General features: G+C 37.9%; 2 protein-coding genes across 2 annotated transcripts in view; one reads left to right on the top strand and one right to left on the bottom strand.

The window, feature by feature from the left end:
• Nucleotides 1-1,248: 1,248 nt before the first annotated feature.
• dldh (dihydrolipoamide dehydrogenase) lies at nt 1,249-14,028 on the bottom strand. Its single transcript, XM_038280506.1, has 14 exons — nt 13,874-14,028; nt 12,486-12,561; nt 12,228-12,307; nt 12,003-12,071; nt 10,514-10,583; nt 7,826-7,926; nt 7,606-7,749; nt 7,396-7,497; nt 7,117-7,307; nt 6,856-7,026; nt 5,530-5,719; nt 4,874-5,011; nt 3,066-3,155; nt 1,249-1,948 (listed from the first exon to the last, which is right to left on the bottom strand). The coding sequence occupies exons 1-14, from the start codon at nt 13,910-13,912 to the stop codon at nt 1,883-1,885; spliced, it is 1,527 nt and encodes a 508-aa protein (XP_038136434.1). The 5' UTR covers nt 13,913-14,028; the 3' UTR covers nt 1,249-1,882.
• Nucleotides 14,029-15,639: 1,611 nt separating this feature from the next.
• The window catches only part of LOC119780419 (retinal guanylyl cyclase 2-like), a 40,888-nt gene continuing 31,765 nt past the window's right edge, over nt 15,640-24,762 (top strand). The window contains exons 1-4 of the mRNA XM_038280455.1: nt 15,640-15,739; nt 20,220-20,469; nt 22,988-23,218; nt 23,988-24,143. Of these exons, the coding sequence (XP_038136383.1) occupies nt 20,232-20,469; nt 22,988-23,218; nt 23,988-24,143 (625 nt within the window). The 5' untranslated portion in view covers nt 15,640-15,739; nt 20,220-20,231. The remainder of the gene's footprint in view (nt 15,740-20,219; nt 20,470-22,987; nt 23,219-23,987; nt 24,144-24,762) is intronic.

Genomic DNA, 24,762 nt, shown 5'->3' with positions numbered 1-24,762 from the left:
ACTCATCAGACCACTTTTTAATCTGTCCATCTAAGATGAGCTTGGGCCCAGCAAAGCCGCAGCGTTTCTGGATCTTGTTGATAAATGGCCTTTGCTTTGCATAGTAGAGCTTCAACTTGCACTTACAGATGTAGTGATGAACTGTAGTTTCTGAAGTATTCCTGAGCCCATGTGGTGATATCCTTTACATACTTATGTCGGTTGTTGATGCAGTACCGCCTGAGGGATCCAAGATCACGGGCATTCAATATTGGTTTTCAGCCTTGCCCTTTAAGTGTAGTGATTTCTCCAGATTTTCTTAACCTTTTGATGATATTACGGACCGTAGACGGTGAAATTCCCAAATTCCTTGCAATAGCTCGTTGAGAAATGTTGTTCTTGAACTATTCAACAATTTGCCCACTCATTTGTTAACAAAGTGGCGACCCTCGCCCCATCCTTGTTTGTGAATGACTAAGCATTTCAAGGAAACTACTTTTATACCCAATAATGGCACCCACCTGTTCCAAATTAGCATGTTCACCAATGAGATATTACAAATAAGTGTTTGATGAGCATTTGTCAAATTTCTCAGTCTTCTTGTCGCTTGTGCCAGCTATAACAAAAATAAAAGTTTACCAGTTTGAACGTTAAGTATGTTGTCTTTGCAGTATATTCAGTTGAATATAGGTTGAAAAGGATTTGCAAGTCATTGTATTCTGTTTTAAGATTTACACAACGTGCCAACTTTTCTGGTTTGGGGTTTTGTAATTTAATAGATTTTGATCATTGGCAAGAAACTGTCTGGATGGAGTGACGAGTGGGTAACAGTAGAGAAGCTGCAGAGAGTTGTTTTAAACCGCGACTCTGCTTCCTGGGTTGTCAGGGATTTGGAGGACTAATAAATATGGCCAGATTCCTAGAAATAAGAGCTGCACCATCCAAAGTGGGATGGATGCTGTCTCTCCGAATAAGACCAGGCTTTCCACAAAAGGATTGCATATTATTTTTTACTTGGCTTACATTTCATTAAAATGAGATTTAAGGCACCTCCTCTTCATTCTGACAGCAGCTGTCTAAACTTTAGTCTGACCCAAGATGGCCACCCTCTAGGCATGTCGCCTCTCTATAATGTCTATGTGTGTAGCTATGAAGATGACACGAGCAAATTCTGTGCTTTGGGTTTGATCTGGTAATTAATTTACTCTTCTAGAGGGAAAGTTTATTCAGCTGGCTGAATCTTAAAAACTTAAAAAAATGCAACAAAGATAATTATAGAACTGCATTTATTGGTTTGGATGAATACAGAGCAGTCTCTGCCTGACTCCGGAAAAAACTTTCCAGCTGTTTGATCTTTAAACGGAGTCCAAAATGACCTAGAAGTAGTAAATTAATACAAGAATTGTAGAGAAGACAGCATGTGTTGTTTACATGTGGGGAACAGGTGCAAACATAGAGACTTGTTTTTCCAAAACCTCTGATATAGTAGAAAGGGCCTCCATCTTGACTGGGAACTATTTCTGATGCATTGTCCGATTGGAATATTCGCAACCTTTTCACACAGTAAAAAAAAGGAACGCAGTCAAACACATCCTTGTCTTCCGTTAGAGAAGAAAACCACCTTATAGTTTCATCAAAGTCTCTGTTCAAAAGTAAGGTGGAGGAAAACAATCCAATGGGAAGTTTATAGCATCTGCTGAAAAGCAGCCAAATAAGCGTTTTTTTTTACCAATAAAACCCCTTTCCTTTTGAAACACTTAAATAACATGAAATTAACTAAGCATCCTGCTGATATGGACCAAGGGCCAAGGGTGGTCTATGCTAGTGATGGCCATGATGCAGACATTGAGCATCTCGTTTCTCAGTCGCCGTGTCCGTTCATGGTGCAGCAGCTGATGGGACCTTAAAAGTTGATGGCTTTGCCGAACGATGCTGCCAGGTTGGCTTCCCTAAAAGCCTCAGACACGGTCTATAGGAAGATATCAGACAGGAAATTAGGTTAGGAACTGATGACTAGAAACATACCAACAAAAAGTAGTATTTAATATACCTGTAATTAATGTTGGACATCAGATTTTTTTCGGTAAAGGCTGTAGAATAGCAGGTCTGATTGCTAAAAAGGCCCTATTCAAACAACTGCATAATTTCTGTTTGCAATAAATTCACCATGATGCATCCAGCTAATTATTGGGCTTTTATCAAGTAGAACACATGGTTAATTAAAGGATGTTAGTTTATTACAATGGTTTTCATTATTTTTGCCTTTTCTACGATATGGATCTTATCAACCTTTTGAATTGGCTTTAAAATATTGTCTGTTGAGCAGCACTCGTCCTGAATCCTGTCATCGTTGATACAGATGATGTTGCTACCAATGGGTCGCCATGCAAGACGTAGTTCCACTCTCATATGGCGTTTTCGTGCCATAGGGTGTACATACAGTTATTATTTTGACCACCACCCTTCCTCCAACATTTGACAGGGAAGCCAAAATTCTCCCATGCAACTTAAAGGATGCAGGTGCTTTTTTAAGCTCCTCTCTTCCTCTGCTAGCTATGATCACTGCTCTATTTTAACAAAGGCCTCTACGTGAAGACGCCTCTATATGTATTTATTTATTTTGGTTTACCAATCCACGGACCACTTGCTTGGCGAGCTGCAGCGAGAAATCCGTAAGGATCACAGATTAGTAATGATCCGTTGCACCACTGTTAGTGGGCATCAGTTTTCCCCCTGTATCCATTAAAGCTGCTAGCCCAAAAAAGATGTAGAATTAGTGTAATGAATTTGAACCGTTACCAGATGTTGCAAAGCACTAATCATGGTCATCCAACTTAGATTTAAGTTAGGGGATAAAGTTTAAGTACTCATTCTGCTCTCCGCACCTTATTGATCTGCATGATTTAAATGGTTAAAGTGATGCAGGATATGGGAGTTTATACCAAAGCTGAGAAGCTTTAGGCTTTTCATGAAAACAAAAGTGTCCAAAGTAGAGGAAAATATCGCTTATCGTCCATAAGGGCAAACCTAAACGGTGCATCCTTAAATCAAACCATGCCTTGGACTGAGTAAAGTAGGGAACCTACAGGATGTGCGTGGCAGACCCGAGCGACGTCCTCGCAGGAAGCACCGTACTCCATGGCTAGCGCTGCCTCATTGATCATCTCTCCAGCTCCCTGCATTGAAACAAACATGTTATCAGTTTATAAAGCTGCTTCATTTTGTTTTCATTCCCTGAGATGTTCTTTGATTAGTTCAGATTTTACTGACCTCTGACCTCAAGGCTGAGCTAAAATGTTTGCACGATTTACTGGTTAAACTTTTCCACTACTGACAGTCTCACCACCTAATACTTTTTCACCTTCTTTGCTATTTACTCCTTTTTATTGCACATGAAACTAAAAGACAAAGATGTTCAGTTATTAAAAAAGAAATGAAAACTTAACCAAGTACCAACATTTCCCCAGTTGGACATCAACTTCTCAGCCAGAGTTCTGCTACTTAGTTTCTCCTGCTAACAATTTGATTTGAATCTGGAGTTGAATCTTGACGTGAAGCATTTTCCTCATTTAATGTAGTTTGGTTTCTACAGGTGAGTTGCATTGTCTAAAAATCTGTAAACATATTTGTTTAAGTTGCGTTCTCAGTGCACAGGACACTAATGAAGATCCCCTGCTACACCACTAGGAGGTGGTGTTGAGACCTTAACAAAACCTAATTTCACCATCCAACTATTTACTAGGCACAGAATGAAGGCGGCATTTATGATGTAAAATTCCCTTTATAAAAGGGAAACAATAACTAAGAAGGACTGAATACAAACCTGTTGATCTGTGATTTCAGTTATCAGATAACATAAATAAAAACGACCTCTGCCAAGCAGCAAACTTTGCCCCCAATTGTGACTTAGACCTATAGCTAAAACTGGTACATGATACGGATCATCTCCCAAATGTAATTGATTATTCGTTGGCATGAGGGACAACTATGGTAAAAAAAAATAAAAATAAAATTCATATAAAATACCTTCAGAAGATTTTAGTTGATCCTGCTAAGGAACTAACAATATTCCCTTTTCCTGCGTTTCTGTCCTCAGTAAAATCCCTCCAGACTTTTTGAGTCTGATGCTGAGGCTTTCAGTGCTCATTGCTGCCACCTTCTGGTTTAATGGGGAACTGCTTGTTCAGCCAAATATCCTCATCTCACAAAGTTAGAAAATCTCTAAAAACATTCCTGTGTCCAGATTATGAACTGGATCATCAGCAAAACTGAATGGGTTGCTCCTTGGCATGAGAGACATCTGATAAAACATTAACATGAGTTCATAAGTTTTGAAGTTATCCTGTAGGTATGTGCAGACAAATTCTCCTAAAAATGTTATAATTATTAGTAATATTAATAAGAAAATGGACCAAGTGTCATAAAAATATAAAATTAAGAGAGGTGTACGTTAATGTGCACTTCTATAACATTTGTGGCAGAACAAGTAAGAAAGACTGTAGATCGTATCGTGACACATGCTAAATACGCTAAACATCGTAAAAATTCTTGCCAATTCACCAATAGTGACAGTGCTATCAGTTAACCGTACATCCAACACTGCTAGCATAGCAGGATGAACAACTATTTGATACACTGCAGATTTTCCCTCTTGCCAGATATGAAGAAATCTATATTTCTATCATAGCTAGTCTTCAGCTACAAGTGATGGAATCCGATACAACACCAAATTAAAAGCAGTCAAGTTTTTTTTCCTGCATCAGCTTAGTTTATGTTAACTCAAAATTAAGGAAAAAAAGGCTTATATCGCCTAATTTATCAGAATAGATATAGACGCCTGCAGCAGGGCACTCAGTCAGTGGTTTTTAACATGAGTGCTGTTCTGCGCCCTTACAGTTCCGACGATGTGCGCTCCGAGCATCCGATCCGTTTCCTTGTGACTTAGAATCTTCACCAGGCCATCAGTGTCCGCGTTGGTCTTAGCCCGGCTGTTGGCAGCAAAGGGAAATTTGCCAACTTTGTATGGGACACCCTGGGGAGACCAGAGGGGACATTAAAAAAACTACTTTAGTATTCTGATGTAATTGTCCCTTAACATGAATGAAAACAAAAAAAAATTGAAGAAAGAAGCAAAATCTACTTTTATTGGAATTATTATATAGTCCACAGAAAAAGGATGCAAATGCTCATGTATTAAGGAAGGGTCTGAAGCTAAACTGGGCATTTTCTGAACGATTAAACTGGAAAACAGCTTAATTAACATAAATTTATTGAATAAAACAATGGATCAGTTTTCTTGAGTCCAACGACATAAATCTTTCCCTTGTGTCAATACTTACCTCTGACACAGGCTTATTAACTAATCCAACATCTAATTCTCCTATGAGATCAATGAAGTCCATTTTTTAGTTAAACTGAACTGAAATGTTAAGCACCTACAGCTGTGTGGCTCAGAGCTTTGATTTTTATCATCTTCCAATTCTACTGGGAAATAAAAAGCAAGCAAACCATTAAGCTGGAGAGATCGTGTTTTCTGAGGCGGACTCTTACCTCCTGTTTGAGCTGCTCTTCTGTTTTTCCCACCCAGGCCACCTCAGGGTGAGTGTAGATGACAGAAGGAACGCAGTTGTAGTCTATGTGTACTGCTCCACCAGCCATGCCCTCCACGCAGATGATGCCCTCATCCTCAGCCTTGTGGGCCAGCATTGGGCCGGCGACCACGTCCCCGATCGCATAAATACTGAAAAAACATCCAGAATAACTCAGCCATCCGTGCATTCTTTTATCCAGCTAATTTCTAGATGGGTTTAGTGTTTTAGAGTCCTGAGCTATCATTTGTATTTCTGTGTTTGAGTAGGCTCTTTATTTTTTACCAAACGAAAACTATGGAGTGAATTTTGTCCCTTTATTGTTGCAAAAAAAAAAAAAAAAAAAAAAAAAAAAGCATGTTTAGTTAATGGAAATTAACTAAACATGCTTTAGTTAATTAGCAATCCAGAAATTAAACTTAAAAAAAAAAAAACGTAAGGTTTTGAGAGAAACTTTGTTGTTTTCCGAGGTTCATATCTTATTTCATATATTTTATTTCTACAAATTTCTCATTAGGATTGGGTGTTAGAAATAGCAGTCATTACAAATCTGTCCCTTTAAATGAAGAAAGAACAATTTTTTTATTGATTTCACTATGTAATGTCTATTACCTAATAAAGCAGGCTTAGTTTGTATGAGTGAGATTCATTTAGAAAATGTTGCAGTGAGAGCCTAGGCCAGAAATCAAATCCATGACTGCAAGGCAACAGAGCAACAAACAGCAGCTCTCAAATATGGTAATAAATAAAATTAAAAACTGAAAAACTTAAATATACAAACAAAAAATTAGAAAAGTTATAAAAAAAAAAAAAAAAATCCCCTTTTTTTTCATTTACAACATGTTTTCTTTGCTTGCGGCAATAATGGAACAAAATTCAATCAAGCAGTATTTTGGTATTTCAGCAATAAGCATGTGCGGGCCAGGTTGTGACAAACAGGATTTACATTCAATAGATGCCATTAGTCTGATGTTGACCAGAACCCAACATATCACTATATTTTCTATTTTATCACAGTTCAGTAGGAGACAGCAGGTGAATTGTTCAAATGGCATAAAGGTAGAAATATTCTTGACTAAATTTCTGATTCAATGTGATTTAATGTGTTTAATTTGCTTAAATCTGTATATGTGAGCAAAAGGTTGGATGCCTCTTGTTGTCAGTGATGGAATGGTATCAGCCCAGACTCCTGTTCAGCGGTTGCCAAGACAGGCAGCAGATGGCCCTCTGGTAGGACCAAGCAGCTACAGAGAATATGTATGTAAGGATGTGGATTTAAAAGTTATACCCGTGTACTTTGGTCTGGAAGCGGTTGTTGACTGGAATACGACCTCTGTTGTCCAACTCGATACCAACACTTTCCAAACCCAGTTTCTCGGTATACGGCCGTCTGCCGACGCAGACCAGCAGCACCTCACATGTAAGAGTCTCATTCTTCCCACCAGCTGCTGCCTCCACCCTGCAACATGACACCCTCACAGTTACAAACATCCATTACTAAAAGGTCCAAAGCTTTTTTCCCACCTTTTCCTTCTCCTTACTAACTCACGTCACATCGATCTTGCCATCAGGCCTCTTGGTGGCGCCCATGACTTTGGTATTTAGCTTGAACTTGAGCCCCTGCTTCTGGAGAATGCGCTGAAAGTTCTTAGAGATCTCCATGTCAATGCCCATGCCCCCGACATGGCCCAAGAACTCCACTGCCGTTACTTTGGAGCCGAGGCGCTGCCAAACTGACCCCTGCAACCAAGGACAGACATGTCCATGAAGACTCCGTAATGAAAAAAATACAATAAACTGCTGCTGAAACTAAGTCCAGGTAACTAACCAGCTCCACTCCAATAACTCCAGCCCCGATAACAATCAGGTCTTCTGGCACTTTTTTTAGGGACAAAGCTCCAGTCGATGACACAATAGACTCTTCGTCGATCTAATAAAAAAAAACACAATAATTGTTTCTTTACCAGAACGTGACATAATGCAGGAGCTTTTTGTAGCTTTGAACAAATCAAAAAGCTTATTCGATATAAGATGCTACCTGGATACCAGGAAAGGGGGTGACTTCCGAGCCTGTGGCGATCAGGATGTTCTTACTGTTGATAACCTGCTGGGTGCCATCTGCTGCAGTAGCCGTCACTTGATTTTTACCAGTTATTTTACCAAAACCATTAACGTGGGTTACCTGAACAGAGGCGTCATAAGAAATTTACTACAGTCCTTTTTCATTACAAGTGAAGCCATAGATACTGAATTCTTACTTTGTTCTGTTTGAACAGATGTGCAATGCCTCCGGTCAGCGCTTTCACTGCCCCACTCTTCTGGGCCATCATCTTCTCCAGGTTTAATGAGATTCCTGAGACTGAGAGAAACAGAGAGCGGGAATGAGATGCCAATGAGCATATTCAAGTCAGCTGACATCACCATGGTTACACTGGGTGAAAGGTTAAACCATCAGTGATCTGTAAATGGGGTTAAAAGCTATTTACAGGAAACTGAAGGGTGTAAAAAGGTAGAAAACTCCACTATAGACAGTGTTGTCACCGGCATATTTCCATGTTCCAGTTAGCATTGGAACAAATAGTCTGACAGTGTGTCAGAGCGACACACCCTGTCCTTTAATTATAGTTTCACATTTCAGTACACTGGAAATCAGAAGTGTTTCACATTATATTAAATAACCTAGATTCCTTTATTTTATAAATATCTGGTAAATAATCCACAGGACTTTGTTTCCATGTTAGAAGATGTTTCGCTTCCCATCCAGGAAGTTTCTTCAATTCAAAATGTCCGAAATAGCGTCGAGTTCGAAGCTTTATAGAGTGGACCAAAAGCAAAACCTTTATTTTTGGCTTAGAAAACATGCAAGAGAAGATTTTTTTGTTTATTTGGTCAGTATTTGATACAGCAGCACAATAAAATGATGTACTCTCATGTCTTTTAACTCAGCATTTTGCAAGACAAAATATTTAGGCTCTTATGTTAATAGAAAGACCCTCTTGATACAAGATTAAACTGAGACTTATTGTTACTCATTAGACGACCAATAAGATCAACTAACATTAGATTATTTCATTGAATCATAACTTGCAGCGCTAAGTACCATCAAAAGAATAAAAATATATAAGAAAACAAAAACCTTTATTTAAAGGTACACTATGCAACCGGTGTTGATTTTCCAGTGAGGCTCCCTCCAGAGGGCGAAAGTAAAAGTGCACTGTCGTAAATATGCACAGCTGTTCTCCTGGTTTCTCCGTCAAGCCAGGCGCGGTTGTTTTGAGCTTAGCAGCGAATGACTAACGCTGCGTTCACACCGGGGGCAGCTGGCGCGACAGAAGCAGCGAGTTTACATGCAAAGTCAATGGTTGACGCGCGTCAAGGCGCAACAAAAGGTCCCGCGGCGCGTTTTGAGCACCAGGCGCAGCACGTCTGAGCAGCTGAAGCAGCGCGTCGGGTGCGTTTAACGCAGGGAGAGAGACACAGCGCTGATGATCTCTCCTCTTAAACAGTTTATTGACGCCTAAATTAACTTAAAATGCAGAAATCTGCCGGCAGAATATGCAGTTTGGATTATTTAGATGAAAAACACCTACCAGCTGCCGCGGTGAACCGCTGCTGATGAAGGGATCCATACTGTTGGCGCCCCGCTGGTATGTGGGGGTCTGAGCGGCTCCGACAGAAAAAATATTGAAGGCAGGATAATAATCTGAATGAACTGACTGCACTGATTACGTTTTCAGGTGTATTTTCTCACTTAAACACATATTAAAACTACTTTATTCCCACTGATCACAGCAAATATAGCTGCAAGGCAGAGAAAGGATAGTGAAGCTCCGCCCAACGCGCCTCAGACACAGCCGGAGCAGCAACGCTGCTTCAGCCACGAGTCAGAACTAACTGGTACAAGCAGCAAAAAGGAAGCAGCTGACGCGATTTTGCTGCGTCCGATGTGAACGTAGCATTACTGCACAAAGATCGCCACTTTGCTAGCAACGAGAATGCTTTTAACTGGGGGCGTGTAGCAGTTCTCGCCGTAAAGCAAGACTGACTCTCACGAGACTTCTGAGCCTGTGGGTGCGGGTCGGTGCTCCTGCAGTTGCAAGTGCAGTATTTCCCCCACAGACCACCAGGGCGGCCGAGAATACCTTTGTTCAACCTGAAATGACTCATTTAATCATCCAAAACGTTATGGAACACATTAATTAACTGAAAAATGTTGCATAGTGTCCCTTTAATGGCACTCTTCGTTATGTCTGCAACATGATTTTAGTCTTTATCATGTTTGCATAAAAACCAGCCTCTGTTTCCTCTAAGAGTAACAAGGAAAGTCTGATGACTTGAGAGACCTTTGTGATCATATTAGCGAGAAGCTCAAACATATCTCAGCCCAGGACTTTTTGGTGCTAGCAAACCAGTAGCTACATCTAGTGGTGGAACCTGAGCATAAGTGCTTCAGACGTTCATCTTCAATAACCAAAACCGCTCAGATAAGCATCTCAAGTGTTACTGTTACAAAACCAGCAGGTTTGTTACATTTACTACAAATGGTTAAACAGCAAAAATACCCTTCTCTTAAATACCTGCCAACTAAAAAAATATATTTGGTGGAAGGTATTTAAGAGAAGGGTATTTTTGTGGCATTTTCAGGATGAAAGTTAAGATTTTAAGATAAAAAAAAAAAGAAAAAGGAGAAAAATCACACAAATTTATGCAAATAAATCATCTCATCAAGGTGTATTAATTACTTCAAATGTATAACATAGGAAATACAATTTACTTTAAACACTTGGGACTTACATCACAGATGGAAAGTAAAGAGCTTCCCCAATATTATAACAGAAAATTCATATTAGAAAGACAGAATTTACTCCCATTTATAGGTAGATCTAGACTTCGGGAGTATTTTAATAGTTGAAAAAGGAAAATAAATTTCTTAACAAATGACTTACTTTCAATGCCTCTACTTTCAAAGTCTTTCCCATGCGCCATGTGGTACAAATAAGAGTTGTTTAGCAAAGCCTGAAGAAACAAAGGAATTCAGGTTTAGACAAATATTTCTATCCAAAATAGCATCAATTTCTATATAATAAATCTCTTAATGAAACTTGTGCAACAAACACATACGATTTAAATAAGTCGTCAAAATAAGAGGTGCCAAAGAGATAAAAAAATATATTTAGAAACAGCTCTATTATTCCTGGAACTGGACCACCCTTTATTAGCTTGCTCAGCTTCACAAAATCACCCGCTCTTATGCCAGTGTCCTAAACAAATGAAAAGCAGATCAGGAAGTAAACTCCTCCGGGAAGTAAACTCCTCCGGGAAGTAAACTCCTCCGGGAAGTAAACTCCTCCGGGAAGTAAACTCCTCCGGGAAGTAAACTCCTCCAGACTTACAGAAGATGAGCTGCAGCAAACATTGAAGGTCCTAAGGTTTCTAAAATGGGTACAGTGTGCTTGGTCTCCTTTTTGAAGACACAGTCCCTACTACTTCTTTCTTTTTACTTTATTCTTAACACCAGTTGTGTACAGTTTTTCTAATCTCCAATTTGATTTTCTTTCCGTGTCACACTGACTGTGTATAGACAGGCTCTGACTTGGCAGGGTGGTCAGATCTGTGCAGATTTTTCACTTCTGTCTTACATTTGATTTGGACAGATTATGAAAGTAACTTAAAAAAAAAAAAACACTGCCGCATTCTATAAAGCAAAGCCCCACTTAACGATTTTGTGCAGCATCTCAAACCAGAACATATAGAAAAGAGAGAAATAAACACAGAGGGATGGTTTATATGCTGACTAAGGCAGTGAGAGGTGATTCTGAGAGAGAATTGAAAAGTTGATCGAAGGTTTTCTTTTTCTCCATAGAGTTGAGACAGATACGCCGCGTTTACCTGCTTTGTCTGCCCCTTATATTGTTTTTTGCAAGGCTCAAAGAGCATCGCTACTTTATCCTTTTCTGTCCTCCCGACCTCCTATCATGGGTATTCTTTTTTTTTTATATTTCATTGATTGTTTTTGCATGAGTATGTCCCACTATACGCGATGTGCAACTCAAAAAGTTGACTCTTTACCTGTGCAATTAACAGATTTTATTTTGCATTTTCCCCCAAAGCGGACGCGTTTTACTTTATACCCACGTCTCTCGTCCTGTCAGACCCATGAAATTGCAGCTGAATTGCTGCGTAGTCCTACTAGACATGGAGTCATTCTCAGCCGACCTACCCAACCCCCCTTGTGTAAAACCATGTCGGGTTTGATCATCCCCATTAACTCTCCGTGAACGCTACACGCCACGACCTCGTCCAACACAATTTTCTGTCGGATCGCAAACAAAATCAGATTCGGTGTGTTCTGGCCTTTATATTTGCATGAAGAGCATAAATACTAATGAGAATTTGAAGTTAAGTGATTGATTTAAATAAAAATCTGCTGATTACCTTTGAGGGGATGCAGCCAACATTGAGACAGGTCCCACCCAGTGTGGCATTCTTCTCAACACAAACAGTCTGTCAAAGAACAGAAAAGGGTATAAAATTATAAAACAAATGATTAAAAAAAGTATTGTTTTTACATAAAATACACATCTACAATCAAAGGTTTCTATATAGTCAAATTAGCAAGAGATAAAAAAAAAACAATAATTCATCCATAGGGCTGCTCACCTTGAAGCCGAGCTGTGCTGCTTTGATGGCTGCAACATAACCGCCTGGACCAGAACCTACCACTGTGACATCTGCATCAACTACAGAGAAGCAACACAGGAATTTTTACTCCCAGCAGGAAACAGCACAGAGTCAAACTGGCTCTTATTTTCTTGCCTTGCATTGAATTGAATTAACAGTAAAATCAAGTTTTCAGCACATCTCACGTGTCTTAAAGTCCCCCTTTAACATAAAATAATAGGTTTGAAATGTGCTTACTTTCTGCTTTATCGGCGTATGTTCTGACAGACAAAGCTGTGGCCCCATGGAGTTTGAGGGGCAGATGGTGAGTCCTCTGTAGTACAAAGGATACTATGTTAAAAACATATACTTAATAAAACAACCATAAAAGTCCCTATTAAGTTTCAAGATAAACAATTCTCTGAGGAGTAGATTGTGCAATGGTTAAAAATAGGGTGTATATAATTTTCTATAAAGTTCTTGAATAGAGAAGCAAATAAAGTCTATATGCCTGTAATTAAATAGCTTTTAAAGGATTTTTTTTTTCAGTTAAAAGTTCTAAGCAGGAAATAACTCGTAGTTCCTTTTATTGTACATTTGAAATAAACATGTTTCACATTAAAACGGCTATTGGTAGATTGAGGTTGGATTCAGCTCAAACAGAAAGAATCTGTATTCCAAACGCAAGAGATTCTTGACGTATTCATCAGAATAAAGCATCACTCACGTTTTGAATATAATTTCTTTAAAATCAGCTACCAGTCCTGATAGAGAATAATTACTGTCAGAGAAGGTTGTTTGTCTTAAACATTAAACATATATTAACAAAGTTGTTCATTTTCAGCTCCATTACATCTCTGATTGACTTGGTCCTTCAGTTAATGCCAAAGTTATTAGTGTGTGTGTATATATATAGCGCTGGGTGTTAGATCTAAAGAAACAGGTTATTGCACAGGGTATTAAATAGTAATTGCACATTATACATTGTACACGTTAATGCCGTTTTAAGCACAACAACCAAATTGAGGTGTTGACTTTAGCTTCATATTATTCCCTAAAATAATACATCAGTGGGTTAATTAGTTATGTCCAGCCTCGGGCCTTTTAGCACCTAATGATCTGAGAATATCTGGTCTGTTTACAGACACTCCTTCAGGGGCTACCTGGCATTAACAGCACCGATCCGGCTTGTGTTGACAGCAATACGGATTATAACACCATTTATTTAATTTGATCAATAGAAATAATACGGAGAATTAAGTACAAACGAAAAATCTACACGTGGCAATGATAAAATCAAAAACGTGTATTTAACACTTAGAGGGTTGCAGGCTGAAACCTTGCTAATAAACAGTCTTATTAGCTGTTATTATACATGTGAACCTGACTTTAAACCATATAATTATCTACACGAAAATCAATAACATATTCATTTGTTATGTCCAAATTTTATGGAAGGCTAACATTTTTAATGGAAAGCATCAGTCAAAGGTTTTAAACATCACTTCGCTAGAGAAAGGTTGTTAGCTTAGCTGCTATCAAACCACAGGCCGCTAGTCCAAATACAGCTATAAACCCGCAGGCTGGACGAGCCACAAGTGTTTAAATTACAGTCTGAAAACACAATGAAAGAAGCTCATCCTTACCGTGGCAAGAGAGCGATAAAGCTGTGTGCAGCTCTGCATTTTGTCTGTGCCCCTAACAGGGAGGAAGTAACCTACAAGAAGGTTAGCCGAGCGAGGAAGGACTTATGAAATGCTATTCTTCTTTCTAAAGGACGTTTACGAAAAACTTTCATATCTAGTTAGCGCCCCCTCTGGATCGGAGTGGAACTCAAGAATGGCCGATGTTAAAACGCTAAAGACCAAGCCAAAGTTAGAAGAAAATACAAGTTAGTTAGCTCAGTTTGTCCAATAAAACACTGCGATTAACATCAGATCCACAAAGAAAACGGTCCAAATGGCTTATTATAAACCCTACCAGAATAGAATAGATTAGAATAGAATAGAATAGAAAATCTCTTTATTGTTCCACAATGGGGAAGTTCTGGTGTTTACAGCAGCAAAAAGATTATAAAGAAAATGGTCACACAAATGTGTACCCTGGAAGAGTCTATAAGTATAACATAATCGTGTAGAGTTAAAAAAAATTACAAATAAAATACTATACTGTAAAGTGTTTTAACAATATAAATACTGTGCACCTGGAGAATTAATAACCAATATACAGCTATGGACATTTTTCCCATCCTGGAAGCTCTTTCAATTCAAAATGTCAGAAATAGCATTGAGTTTGAGGCTTTATAGAGTGGACCAAAGCAAAGCCTTGTTTTGGATTAGAAAACATGAAATTGAACATGACGAACAGGTCCGCCCCTTTGGAATGGGGGTCATTTGGGATTATTGGATCTGAGTGTTATGTTTGATTGTGCGTCCGCATTACTTTTTTTTTCCCCACAGAGACTGTGTCTTGCGAATGGGGGAATAGGGTGGGAAGTTGTGATTGAGACTATCTATTTTTATTTATTTTTTTACTTGTCAGGTTCGGGTCTGAATTGCGGAGCCCAGATTAAATAATACTACTCATACTTCAGCAATAGCATAAAGGTGTTACTTTATTGTATCTCTTACTCTATATCCGTTGGTTGTGCTGTTTTTTTTACATCCCTTTGCAGGTGATGAAGCAGACTGAAGATATTTTATCGTTATCTCCCTTTTATCTCCTCTTTATTTCATCTTTTCTCCTTTTTCCTGTATTTCATTTCCTGTTCTACTGACATTGCAGTGCCCATATAATCTGTAATACTCCTTTTATAATTATAATAAAGCTATTTATATGCATAAATCAAGTGGAACACTATGGCAATAGCTGTACTGCTCCACTTGTGAAAATAAAATCTGTTGGGCTCTCTTTGGCGTTAAGACAATTATTGTTATTGCCACATTGCCGGAGAGGACACTGTTAAAAAAAAAAATTAAAAGGAATGGGGGTCGTTTGGTTTCTTTGTTACCCTGTTATACCTGAAATCTGTCTATGTCTCTGAAAGGGGGGATCTATAAAGGGAATTGTTGGCCTGGCTGAACAGGCGAGGTGTCTCCTTTTTCTTTGTTATCAGGCAGGTGAATTTTTCCTATCGGGGATTAATAAATTATTTATCTGTCTGTCTGTCTGTCTGTCTGTCTGGTCACAATGGAGCAAATGCTTTTTTTACCCCATAAAGACTTCTTGTGCATATCTGCACAACTCTGCCATTTCATACAATGACATGAAATTGTTGCTTGTGCAAGCTGATAAAGTGTAGTTGCATATCTGGAGAAAGATTTAAATAGAATCACACGGCACAACCCCTGATCGCACGCTAAACATCCTGAATGTTTTTGAGCTTTTAATAGGATTAAAGTAAATCCTCAGAGGATTCCGGTTGCAGCCCTCTGGTTCCTTCATCTCTGTCCTTCACAGAAAGCCAAGAGAGGATGAAGATTTCTCTGGATTCATGAAACTCTAAGACAAAGGTAAAACCCTTTTAAAGCACTTTTCCACTTCCAGATTTTTTATTCAAGTTCTAAGAACTTTCTCTATATTTTTTTATGTTTTTGTGCATAGCATTTCTTGAAACACACTAATAAAACTATTAGTGGTTCCCCTTGGATTGTGCTTCATTTATTTTACTAAATCATATGTAGAGGAGAACCGGATTATTGTAATATAATATCTACATACCATGGTAATTTCCTTAATTAGCTGCAGATTTCTCAAAGCAATTAGTTGATTTAAAAACTCTCATATTGTAGTTTTATTTTCCAAAAAACCCCTACATCACAGCAGTAATGTAAAGATATTGTTCTATGGATTTTGCCCTCAACTCAATCATCAGTGGTTCCAGTTTAGACTTGAGATAACAGATGATCTGATTGGTTATTTTATATGCTGTATGAAACATTTATTTATAAAATATATTTGCTTACATTAAATTAGTCGTGATCATTTAAATGTCTGAAAATACAACAAAGGATTGTCTTTAAGAGTTATTTTTATATATAACAGAAATTTTTGGTGTGTGTGATGTCATTAGCTAACCTAGAGAAGCTCATGTTGTGATTTCAATTACGCCTCCTTCTCTACCATTTTTGGGAGCATCAGAGTCCTTTACTGATACAGTCCATAGTGTTCTGAGAGGCTCAAGGAGACAAAAATATTTCTATGATGAAAGGTACTCATCATATAGTGATTTAATATCCACATTTAAATCAAATGATAATAATATTTATAATTAAAATTCGTTCAATTTAAAAATATTTCATTAATCCCTGATGGTGTGTTCAGACCAAACGCGGTGTCGGCTGTGTTTTCCGCGAGCCCTGTGGGAAGTTCACCGCTCTGCGTTTAAGATACACAGTTGGCGTGTTTCAAATGCGAAGGCTGTGTCCTCCGAAGGACATATTTGTCATCATACCTGTTCTGATTGGAAGACTCCTCTCTTAGTAACCCTGTATTACTACCTCAAAATATATTAAAGGTTTATTTTGGTTCCCTGAAAGTATAATATTTTAATTTTCATTCTTAATTTCTGTCGCTGTTATCTATGGATCTAGATCAGTCTCAATTTTCACAAATACACACTTGAGATTTATACATGCACAGGACAAGATCCACACACACACATACACACACACAAGACAAGATCCACACATGCACAAAATGATTCACGCAAGCACAAAAAAATCCACACACATGAAAAGATCCACACATGCATAGAACAATTTACACAAGCACACAAGATCCACACATGCACGGCACAACATTCACCAAAATATTTCTGGTCCATAAAAAAATGATAAATGAAATCAGAAAGTACCGGTGGTCTTTAAACTTCACTGCATTTATGTGTTGAATTTTGAGACTACCCTTACTTGCCTCGATACATAAGTGCATTTTTTAAAATAGGTAATGGTTTGCCACCAAACACAAAGCTCCCTTGTATAAGCTAATTACAAGAAAGAACTCTACGTGTAACTTACTCCCAGATCCCACATCCTCCGTCATCCCTCCTCTCCACCCCGCTCACATATGTCGTGTGGAGCACTTGCTCACTCATATTAATCACCGAGAACTGTTCTATCACTATTCCTATGCACATCACCGTCTCCAAGTATGTCTCCTCCATCCTTCACTGTCAAAATACAGAGCACAGCTATTTTTTGCTCCACTCCCTTCCGGCCAGGTCAAGATCCGCAATTGCATTTGCACCCAACAGTAGAAAGAATGTCGAGATTATCTGGTTTGTCAAATTAAAATATATTAACGACAGATGGGTCACTACAAATTAGAGCATAATTCTTATATATTCAAACAAAGAGGGTTCCATTATTAATTTGTAGTCATTTTGGGGGAAAACCTCGTCTGATTTGGAGAGACGGCATCCATTCCACTTTGGATGGTGCAGCTCTTCTTTCTAGGAATCTGGCCAAATTTATTAGTCCTCCAAAACCCCAACAAGCCATGGTGCAGACCAGTAAGCAGAGTCATAGTTTAACACACCTCTCTGCAGCTTCTCTACTGTTACCCACTCATTGTTCCATCCAGACAGTGTCTAGCTCATGACCAAAATCTAATAAAATAGAAAAGAATCCTAAAAGGAGTAAATCATTAAAATCTAATCACAATTCAAATAACTGAAATTAGGGAAAAAGTTAAAACGATTAAATGTGGTTTATTTAACATAAGATCTCTTTCTTCAAAAAGTCAGCTAATTAAAGACTTGATTTGTGATAATCACATGGATTTATGCTGTCTTACAGAAACTGGGCTGCAGCAAGAGCATTTAAAATATTTAAATTTTCACATACCCAGAAATTCTGGGCAAGGAGGACGAGTACAAACAATATTTTAGTCTGACTTACACATTAACCCAAAGACAGTTAATAATTACAACTCTTGAACATTTAACCCTTAGTTTCCCTCATCCAAATTTCTACTGTAAGCAACAAAACGTCTTCTTTTCCTACCTGATTTGGTGTTGAATATTGACTGGGTCATCATAGTGGGGGATTTTAACATCCATGCTGACATTGAAGGTGATAGCTTAAGTGCAGCTTTTAATGCTATCTTAGACACTGGCTTTGTTCAAAATGTGATTAATCCGACACATTTTCATCTTCATACTTTGGATCTGGTACTTTCATATGGCATTGGATGTGAAAAAATAACACTATTTCCTCACAACCCTGTCCTCTCTGACCACTTTTCAGTAATCGTCAAAATTACTTAAACACAGTTCTTCCTCTGGAACCTCAACATACCAGGAAGCAGATTTCTCATCTCGAACAAAATATTTATTTCATGTCGAGAGGCTTAAAAGTTTAATGAAATCCAGTCAAAACAGCTTCCAAGTGCGCCTCTCACAACTTCAAAATAAACTTCTTATCGCAAGCATCAATGAAGAGATGCCGAGTTTGGAGATAAAGAACAAACCAATTTTTTTATGATTATTCCTATTACAAAGACCCACAAAAAAAAAATAATGTTTTGGCAGAAACGTGTGTGATTGATGCTGATGGTGAAGTTTAATTATGTTGTATTAAATTAAGTGTTCATTAAAGCATTTTTTTCTCCCATGAATTAAATAATATAGAGGATGCTCTACTCCAGCTTCAAGGAAGTCAGAGCAGAGCAGAACAGGAGGAACTGCAGAGGCTGTAGGCTTTGCTTTGTGCAGGCAGTCTGGAACAGAGCGGAGGATGCGGGATCTAGGGATAAGTCATGCCACATGGAGTAGTTTCTTGTGATTGACTTATGCAAGGGAGCTTTGTGAGTGGTGGCAAACCATTGCAAAAATGCATTTGTGTATCGAGGCACGTCAGGGCAATTTAAAAAAATCCCCACACAAATGCAGTGAAGTTTAAAGACTAGTACTTTTTAATTTAATTTATAACTGTTTATGGACCACAAATACTTTGGTGAATCTTGTTCTGTGCATGTGTGGATCTTGTGTGCTTGCATGAATCGTGCTGTGCATGTATAGATGTTGTTCTGTACATGTATGAATCACATATGTGTATTTGTGAAAATTGACACTGGTCTAGCTCCAGAATTATCTGCCATTTCTCCCCAAGCTTGACTAATCATCTTCAACTCAAACTAAATCATGGGAAGTGATAGGCTATGAAGGATATTCCTGATGGTGTCATGGGTTAAGAACTTAGGACCCAAAATTTGAGGGGAGAAAGTCAGTGGGAATTATTCAAAATGTTTATAAAAACAGAGCTGTTGATCTGCAGCAGCTGCAAGGGGAGGCAGGGCACTGCCCATCACTGGTAACTCTGGTTTAGGGAGAAACACAGGTAAGTGACCATGATGATCTGATGGAACATGATTATCCATGTGAGTCACTTACCTGATTTAACAGTTCAGTCCAACTCCTTAGAGCAAGGTAGGATCCAGCCAATGGACTGCCAAAGAGATGCGGTGGACGCCGCCCAAAGTGAAACCAGATGCAGCAATCCCAGTAAACAGACAGGAGTCCAAGCCAGGTCAGGGAAACAGTTCAGAACAGGAAGGTTCTCAACACTGGCCTCCGAGAACGAGAACATGAACTAAAGTAAAACTCAGCAACAAAGTTAGAAACAGCAACAATGATCTGGAAGTCATCTCAGCAACAATGATCTGGCCCAATAGCTGGGTTGAGCCATATAAAAAGCAGCAGGAGCAGGTGATAAGATGAGTCATAATTAGTAACCGAGCAGAGTTAGGCAGGTGAGTGAAATGAGCAATTAGCTCAGCTATCTGTTTAGTTTTTTAAAGTGTTATTTCTGTTATGTCCAGCATTTAAAAAGTTTAAATAAAATCAGGAAAAGATTAGACAAATTAATAAAAAAAATTATATTATAGAATTCTATATTTAACCATCGACTCTGTCAGCCACTCCAATTTTCATCTAACTACTTAGATTAAACGAAGCAAAACCAACATAACAATTATTTGTATGTCATGTAGGTGCTCACCAAGATGCAGCTTGTCTCTGTGCTGGGGCTGTCTTTCTGGTTGCTTTTTATTAAGGATGTGGGGGCAGCAACCTTTAAGCTTGCCCTTGTTGGCCCATGGTCGTGTGACCCGCTGTTCTCCAGAGCAATGCCGATCGCTGCAGCTAACCTGGCATTGTCACGACTAAGAGGCGACAGCTACCTGAAGAGAGGATACTGGTACGATGTAAAACTTCTCAACGAGGATTGCTCTGTTTCCAGAGGTGTGTCACCTACCAGCATCCAAATATTAACCAAATAATGAGAATTGCATGAAGTCATGAGAAACAGCATGTCAGAAAGACTATCAGACACCATAGACGTACAATTACGAAGTCAGGATTCTGCCAAAAGATCATGTGCCCATACAAGCAGCTCTATTTAACACACACATGCACACACGTTAAACACGCATGTTGACCATGTTGTATATTGCACACATGAGTGTTCAGAGAACTGAAAATATTTGATCGACAAACTTCAACCTTTTGAGCGGCAGATTTGGATACAAATTGAAAACTTTTCAAACCCAGTGTTACAGTACTGTAATTTGTAAAGTAGAGCAAATTAAAGATGCATAAGGGATTGAGGATAGTGGTTCAATGGCCTTATAGGTGTTTCTCAATTAACAAAGCTGCAGTCATAAGCCAACTTCAGCTTTGTGCTTCTATGGTAGTGGATGACCAGCCAAAGCATGCAATCCAATACTAACACAAGCCTCTTCAAAGCTAAAGCAGGATAGTTTCCCCTTAGCAGTGCTGGACGCTCAGTTACTGGTGCCAGCCTATTATTACTCAGATCAGTAGCTGGAATCAGAAAGGGTATAGTCAGCAGCGCTAAGGTAATAGAATGGATGTGCTTAATTTTTGCACCAATAACACTCCATAATTTTTCAGTTTGGGAATTAGCTTAATTATTTAATTTTTCCTTTCAAGTTTGACATATTTTTAATATTGTTATTGTAACTTGAAATGCTGAATTATTTTCCTACTTACGTAAAAAGAGAGGTGACTTAGAGAAGGTAATGGATAAACTAAAAATCTCAAACTTCTTACTTAAGTCATACATTAATTTAGATACTATTGTCCCTTAGTGGGGAAATTTGTCATCAACATTTTTTAGCTATTTCTTTTTAGTTCAGTGACAGTAATACTAAGATTTGAACTTCTGACCTTAATGGTTGCTTCAAGAAGAAAACGCTTTTCTTGGTAACCACTAGGTCACCCCATGGCATTCCCAGTCCCAGGTCACTGTTAACCTAATTATATGTCAACTTTAAACCTAAAGTAGAATTAAATAAGCTTTATTGTGATTGTACAAAACATTCTGATTAGCAGCATCTCTACAGGACTACAGGATCAATTGAACATTAAAAGAACATTGAGCCTCTAACTGAAATGCCAACTCTAAAACCTGATTCCCCTGCATTTCACAACGAAAACACAAAAAGTGGCTGGACTTTCACCCATTAAAATACTAAACAACTTAATAGCATAATACTATAATTTATTCAATAAAGTTAAAGATTAAAACCAACTTGTTTTTATGAACTTACTTAAATTATTGTCCCTATATTCAACACTTAGTTTTTCAGGTTTAAACAACTGAAAATTGCTTTTCAGCTAAAAAATTAAGTTGTTTTTTTGTTTTGTTTTTTACACTGTTTTGACATTTTAATCCAACATGCAACAGCCATGTCTGTCATCAAGTGACAATTTTCTAGACACAACGCTGGACACAAAAAGAAAAATGATTAACAGTAGATACAAACTGATTGTAAAAGTTCATACCTGTGTTCAGAGATGAGAGGTGTTCATTCAAACCTCACTTTTCTCAATATAAACAGCTAAGTTAATGTTAGCTTGGTTCATAAATCTTATTTTAACATTAATCAAATATCCATTACTGTAAAAATGTCCACAGCTGTATATTGGTTATTTATTTTCCAGGTGCTCAGTATTTATGTTGTTAAAACCCTTTATAGTACAGTATTTTGTTTATTTTCTAACTCTTCAGTAATATGTTATTTCTATTCACTTTTTTAAGGTCCACATTTGTGTAACCAGTTTTTCTATAATCTTTTTGCTGCTGTAAACATCAGAATTTCCCCATTGTGGGACAATAAAGGGATTTCTATTCTATTCCGTTCTATTCTATCATTTCAGAGCGTATTGCTACCGCTATCAGAGCAAATTTATGACTGCGTTAAACTTCATTATTTATGATAACTTTACAACCAATTTTTATTCTTTAACTGACTGATTAGCTTGAATATAAGATTTGTAATCATTACTAGCTACAGTGAGAAGGGAAACATTTTGCTTCAAGAGGTGGGATTTTGTGAAAAGAAGCAAATAACCAATTGTTTACTTTCTCTGGTTGGTTCCACCCTTAAAGTTAAAATTGGTGGCATGAGATAACACACAAACTTCAACATCTTTTCTCTACATGCAAGTAGGAGAATCTACAGGCGCATTAAAAGCAAGCAAAATAAATAAAACGGCTCAAATTATTATTTATGTTTCGGTCCCTTTGGCAGAATTCTGACTTTAGTAATCATTAATTAAAGTTATTACTTAAAAGGGCAACTTGATTCTTTAAACCATTCAATTGTAAAATAGCTTATATAAAAATGCTTCAGATTTTTTTACTTATATAAAACATCTTTTAAACTTAGAATGTAGTTATTATTCTAATAGAAATACTATCTTAATCAAGCCCGTTGAACTGTTCTCCTTTCAGCCTTGACCGAGCTGGGGGAGATGGAGGGTTATGGCCATGCCTATATTGGACCTTTTAATCCCACCCTCTGCCATGCAGCATCCTTATTCGCCCAGCATTGGGAAGCTGGGCTGGCGTCTCCAGGCTGTTTAGATGCTGATTGGTTGAACCTGCCACCCATAACATCCCCTGTTAAAGTCCTTTTTACAGTTCTCCGATTTTTCCGCTGGGCCCACGTCGCAGTCATTTCAGGTGAGGATTTAACATCATGAAAAGTCTATTTTAATATAACATAGGCTTTTTAAATTCTTCCATGCTAGATGTTTTGCTGTGAAAAAAACTTATTTTAAACAAAACAGATAAACAGTTTATTTAATTTCAGAATTTTGAGTGATAGTATGGAGGTACCATAGTTTTATTCATGGAGAGACAGGGGCAGCTTTTTTATATAAGGAGATGATGCAGGTAAAGAATAAAGATTGGAAAATGGCCAACTGGTGAGAAAAAGAAAACTCCAACTCCACTATTTCCTGAACTTCAGCCAGCTCCTTTGATTCATATCTTTCATTAATCTTCCAACTCATTAATCAAAGTGTTTTTGGACACTTTCGTTATGGTTACTGAGCTCAGACACACCTGGATTAATCAATTGGTAATGAAAAACAGAAATACAAAGGAGCTGGCTGAAGCTCAGAAAGTAGTGGACCTGAGCATATATTGTAGTACAGATGTTTGTAAAGTAGGATCTGATCACTGCTGTTTGTGCCATTGTGGAAAATGCATATCAAAGCATTGTCGAACTCCCAGCATTCATATGAGCTGCTGTTTTTGTATTATTTTACAGCTTAACACTCCTTCAATAATCATGTATTTCTCTTTAAATATCATACAGTACCACCTGACCATCTACTTAAATTCAAGTGCTGCATGTTATTATTCAATTAGCATTTTATGCATGACTTTGAATACATATAGTTGTTTTGTTGTCTCTCTTTCTATCATTTTTGTCTATCATTCTCAGCTCCAACTGATCTCTGGGAAAGCACTGGAGAAGAAGTGTCCTCTGCACTCAGGGCTATGGGCCTGCCAATTGCTCCCGTGGTTACAATGGAAACAAATAACAGGGAAGGGGCTCGGAAGGCACTGAACGTGATAAGGCATGCCAACAAGGCCAAAGGTCAGCTCAAAGTCCTGAACCTTTCCTTACAACCTATACGTAGATTAACTTATAGTAGGCTACCTGGAGCCAGAAAGAAAGGCCCCAAAGACCAGAGGTCCACAATGATGCAAAAATATTATAAAGGTTTTTTTAACTGCTATATTATTACATTACATCATTATTACTTCATTTCGGAATATTAATTTTATGAATATATCTTGGAAAGTAATGTATTTTTCTCTTGTATAAAAATTTGATATATCTATCTGGTAACTGGTGTCTGTCCTGTCTGGTTTAATCAGAGACTATTATATGAAATGGTCAGATCATAGCAAACATATTTTCATGTAAAAAAAAAAACCTCAAAAAATTAGGTCCAGTCTAATAACATGCAAAGGTAAGAAATTAAACAATCCTTGTCAAAACAATGCAATTTTATGACAATTTTATGACTTGTGCAAAGATGTCTATCAAAGGAAACTGACCTGAATTGTTGTTGTGAAGTAATCCTATATGTTATGAAAGCATAAGATATATATGGAAATGTTGTCAAGCTCAGAGAAATTGAACCTAGTATTCAAGGCAGACAGACAGCTGGATTTCTCAAAACGCTTATTAAAAACGGAACTGCAAAGAG

Source organism: Cyprinodon tularosa, unplaced genomic scaffold, assembly GCF_016077235.1.
Source record: "Cyprinodon tularosa strain WSP-4 unplaced genomic scaffold, ASM1607723v1 ctg160, whole genome shotgun sequence".
Classification (NCBI taxonomy): Eukaryota; Metazoa; Chordata; class Actinopteri; order Cyprinodontiformes; family Cyprinodontidae; genus Cyprinodon; species Cyprinodon tularosa.
Note: the sequence above shows the minus strand (reverse complement) of the source record. Positions and strands in the feature narration are given on the sequence as shown.

Excerpts from the sequence above, each read along its gene's own strand:
- dldh (XM_038280506.1), bottom strand. The coding sequence starts at position 13,912 with ATGCAGAGCTGCACACAGCTTTATCGCTCTCTTGCCACG. Across the intron at positions 5,720-6,855 it reads TTCCAGACCAAAGTACACGG|TATTTATGCGATCGGGGACG; the intron begins GTATAACTTTTA and ends ATGTTTTTTCAG. Across the intron at positions 1,949-3,065 it reads GGGTCTGCCACGCACATCCT|ACCGTGTCTGAGGCTTTTAG; the intron begins GTAGGTTCCCTA and ends ATCTTCCTATAG.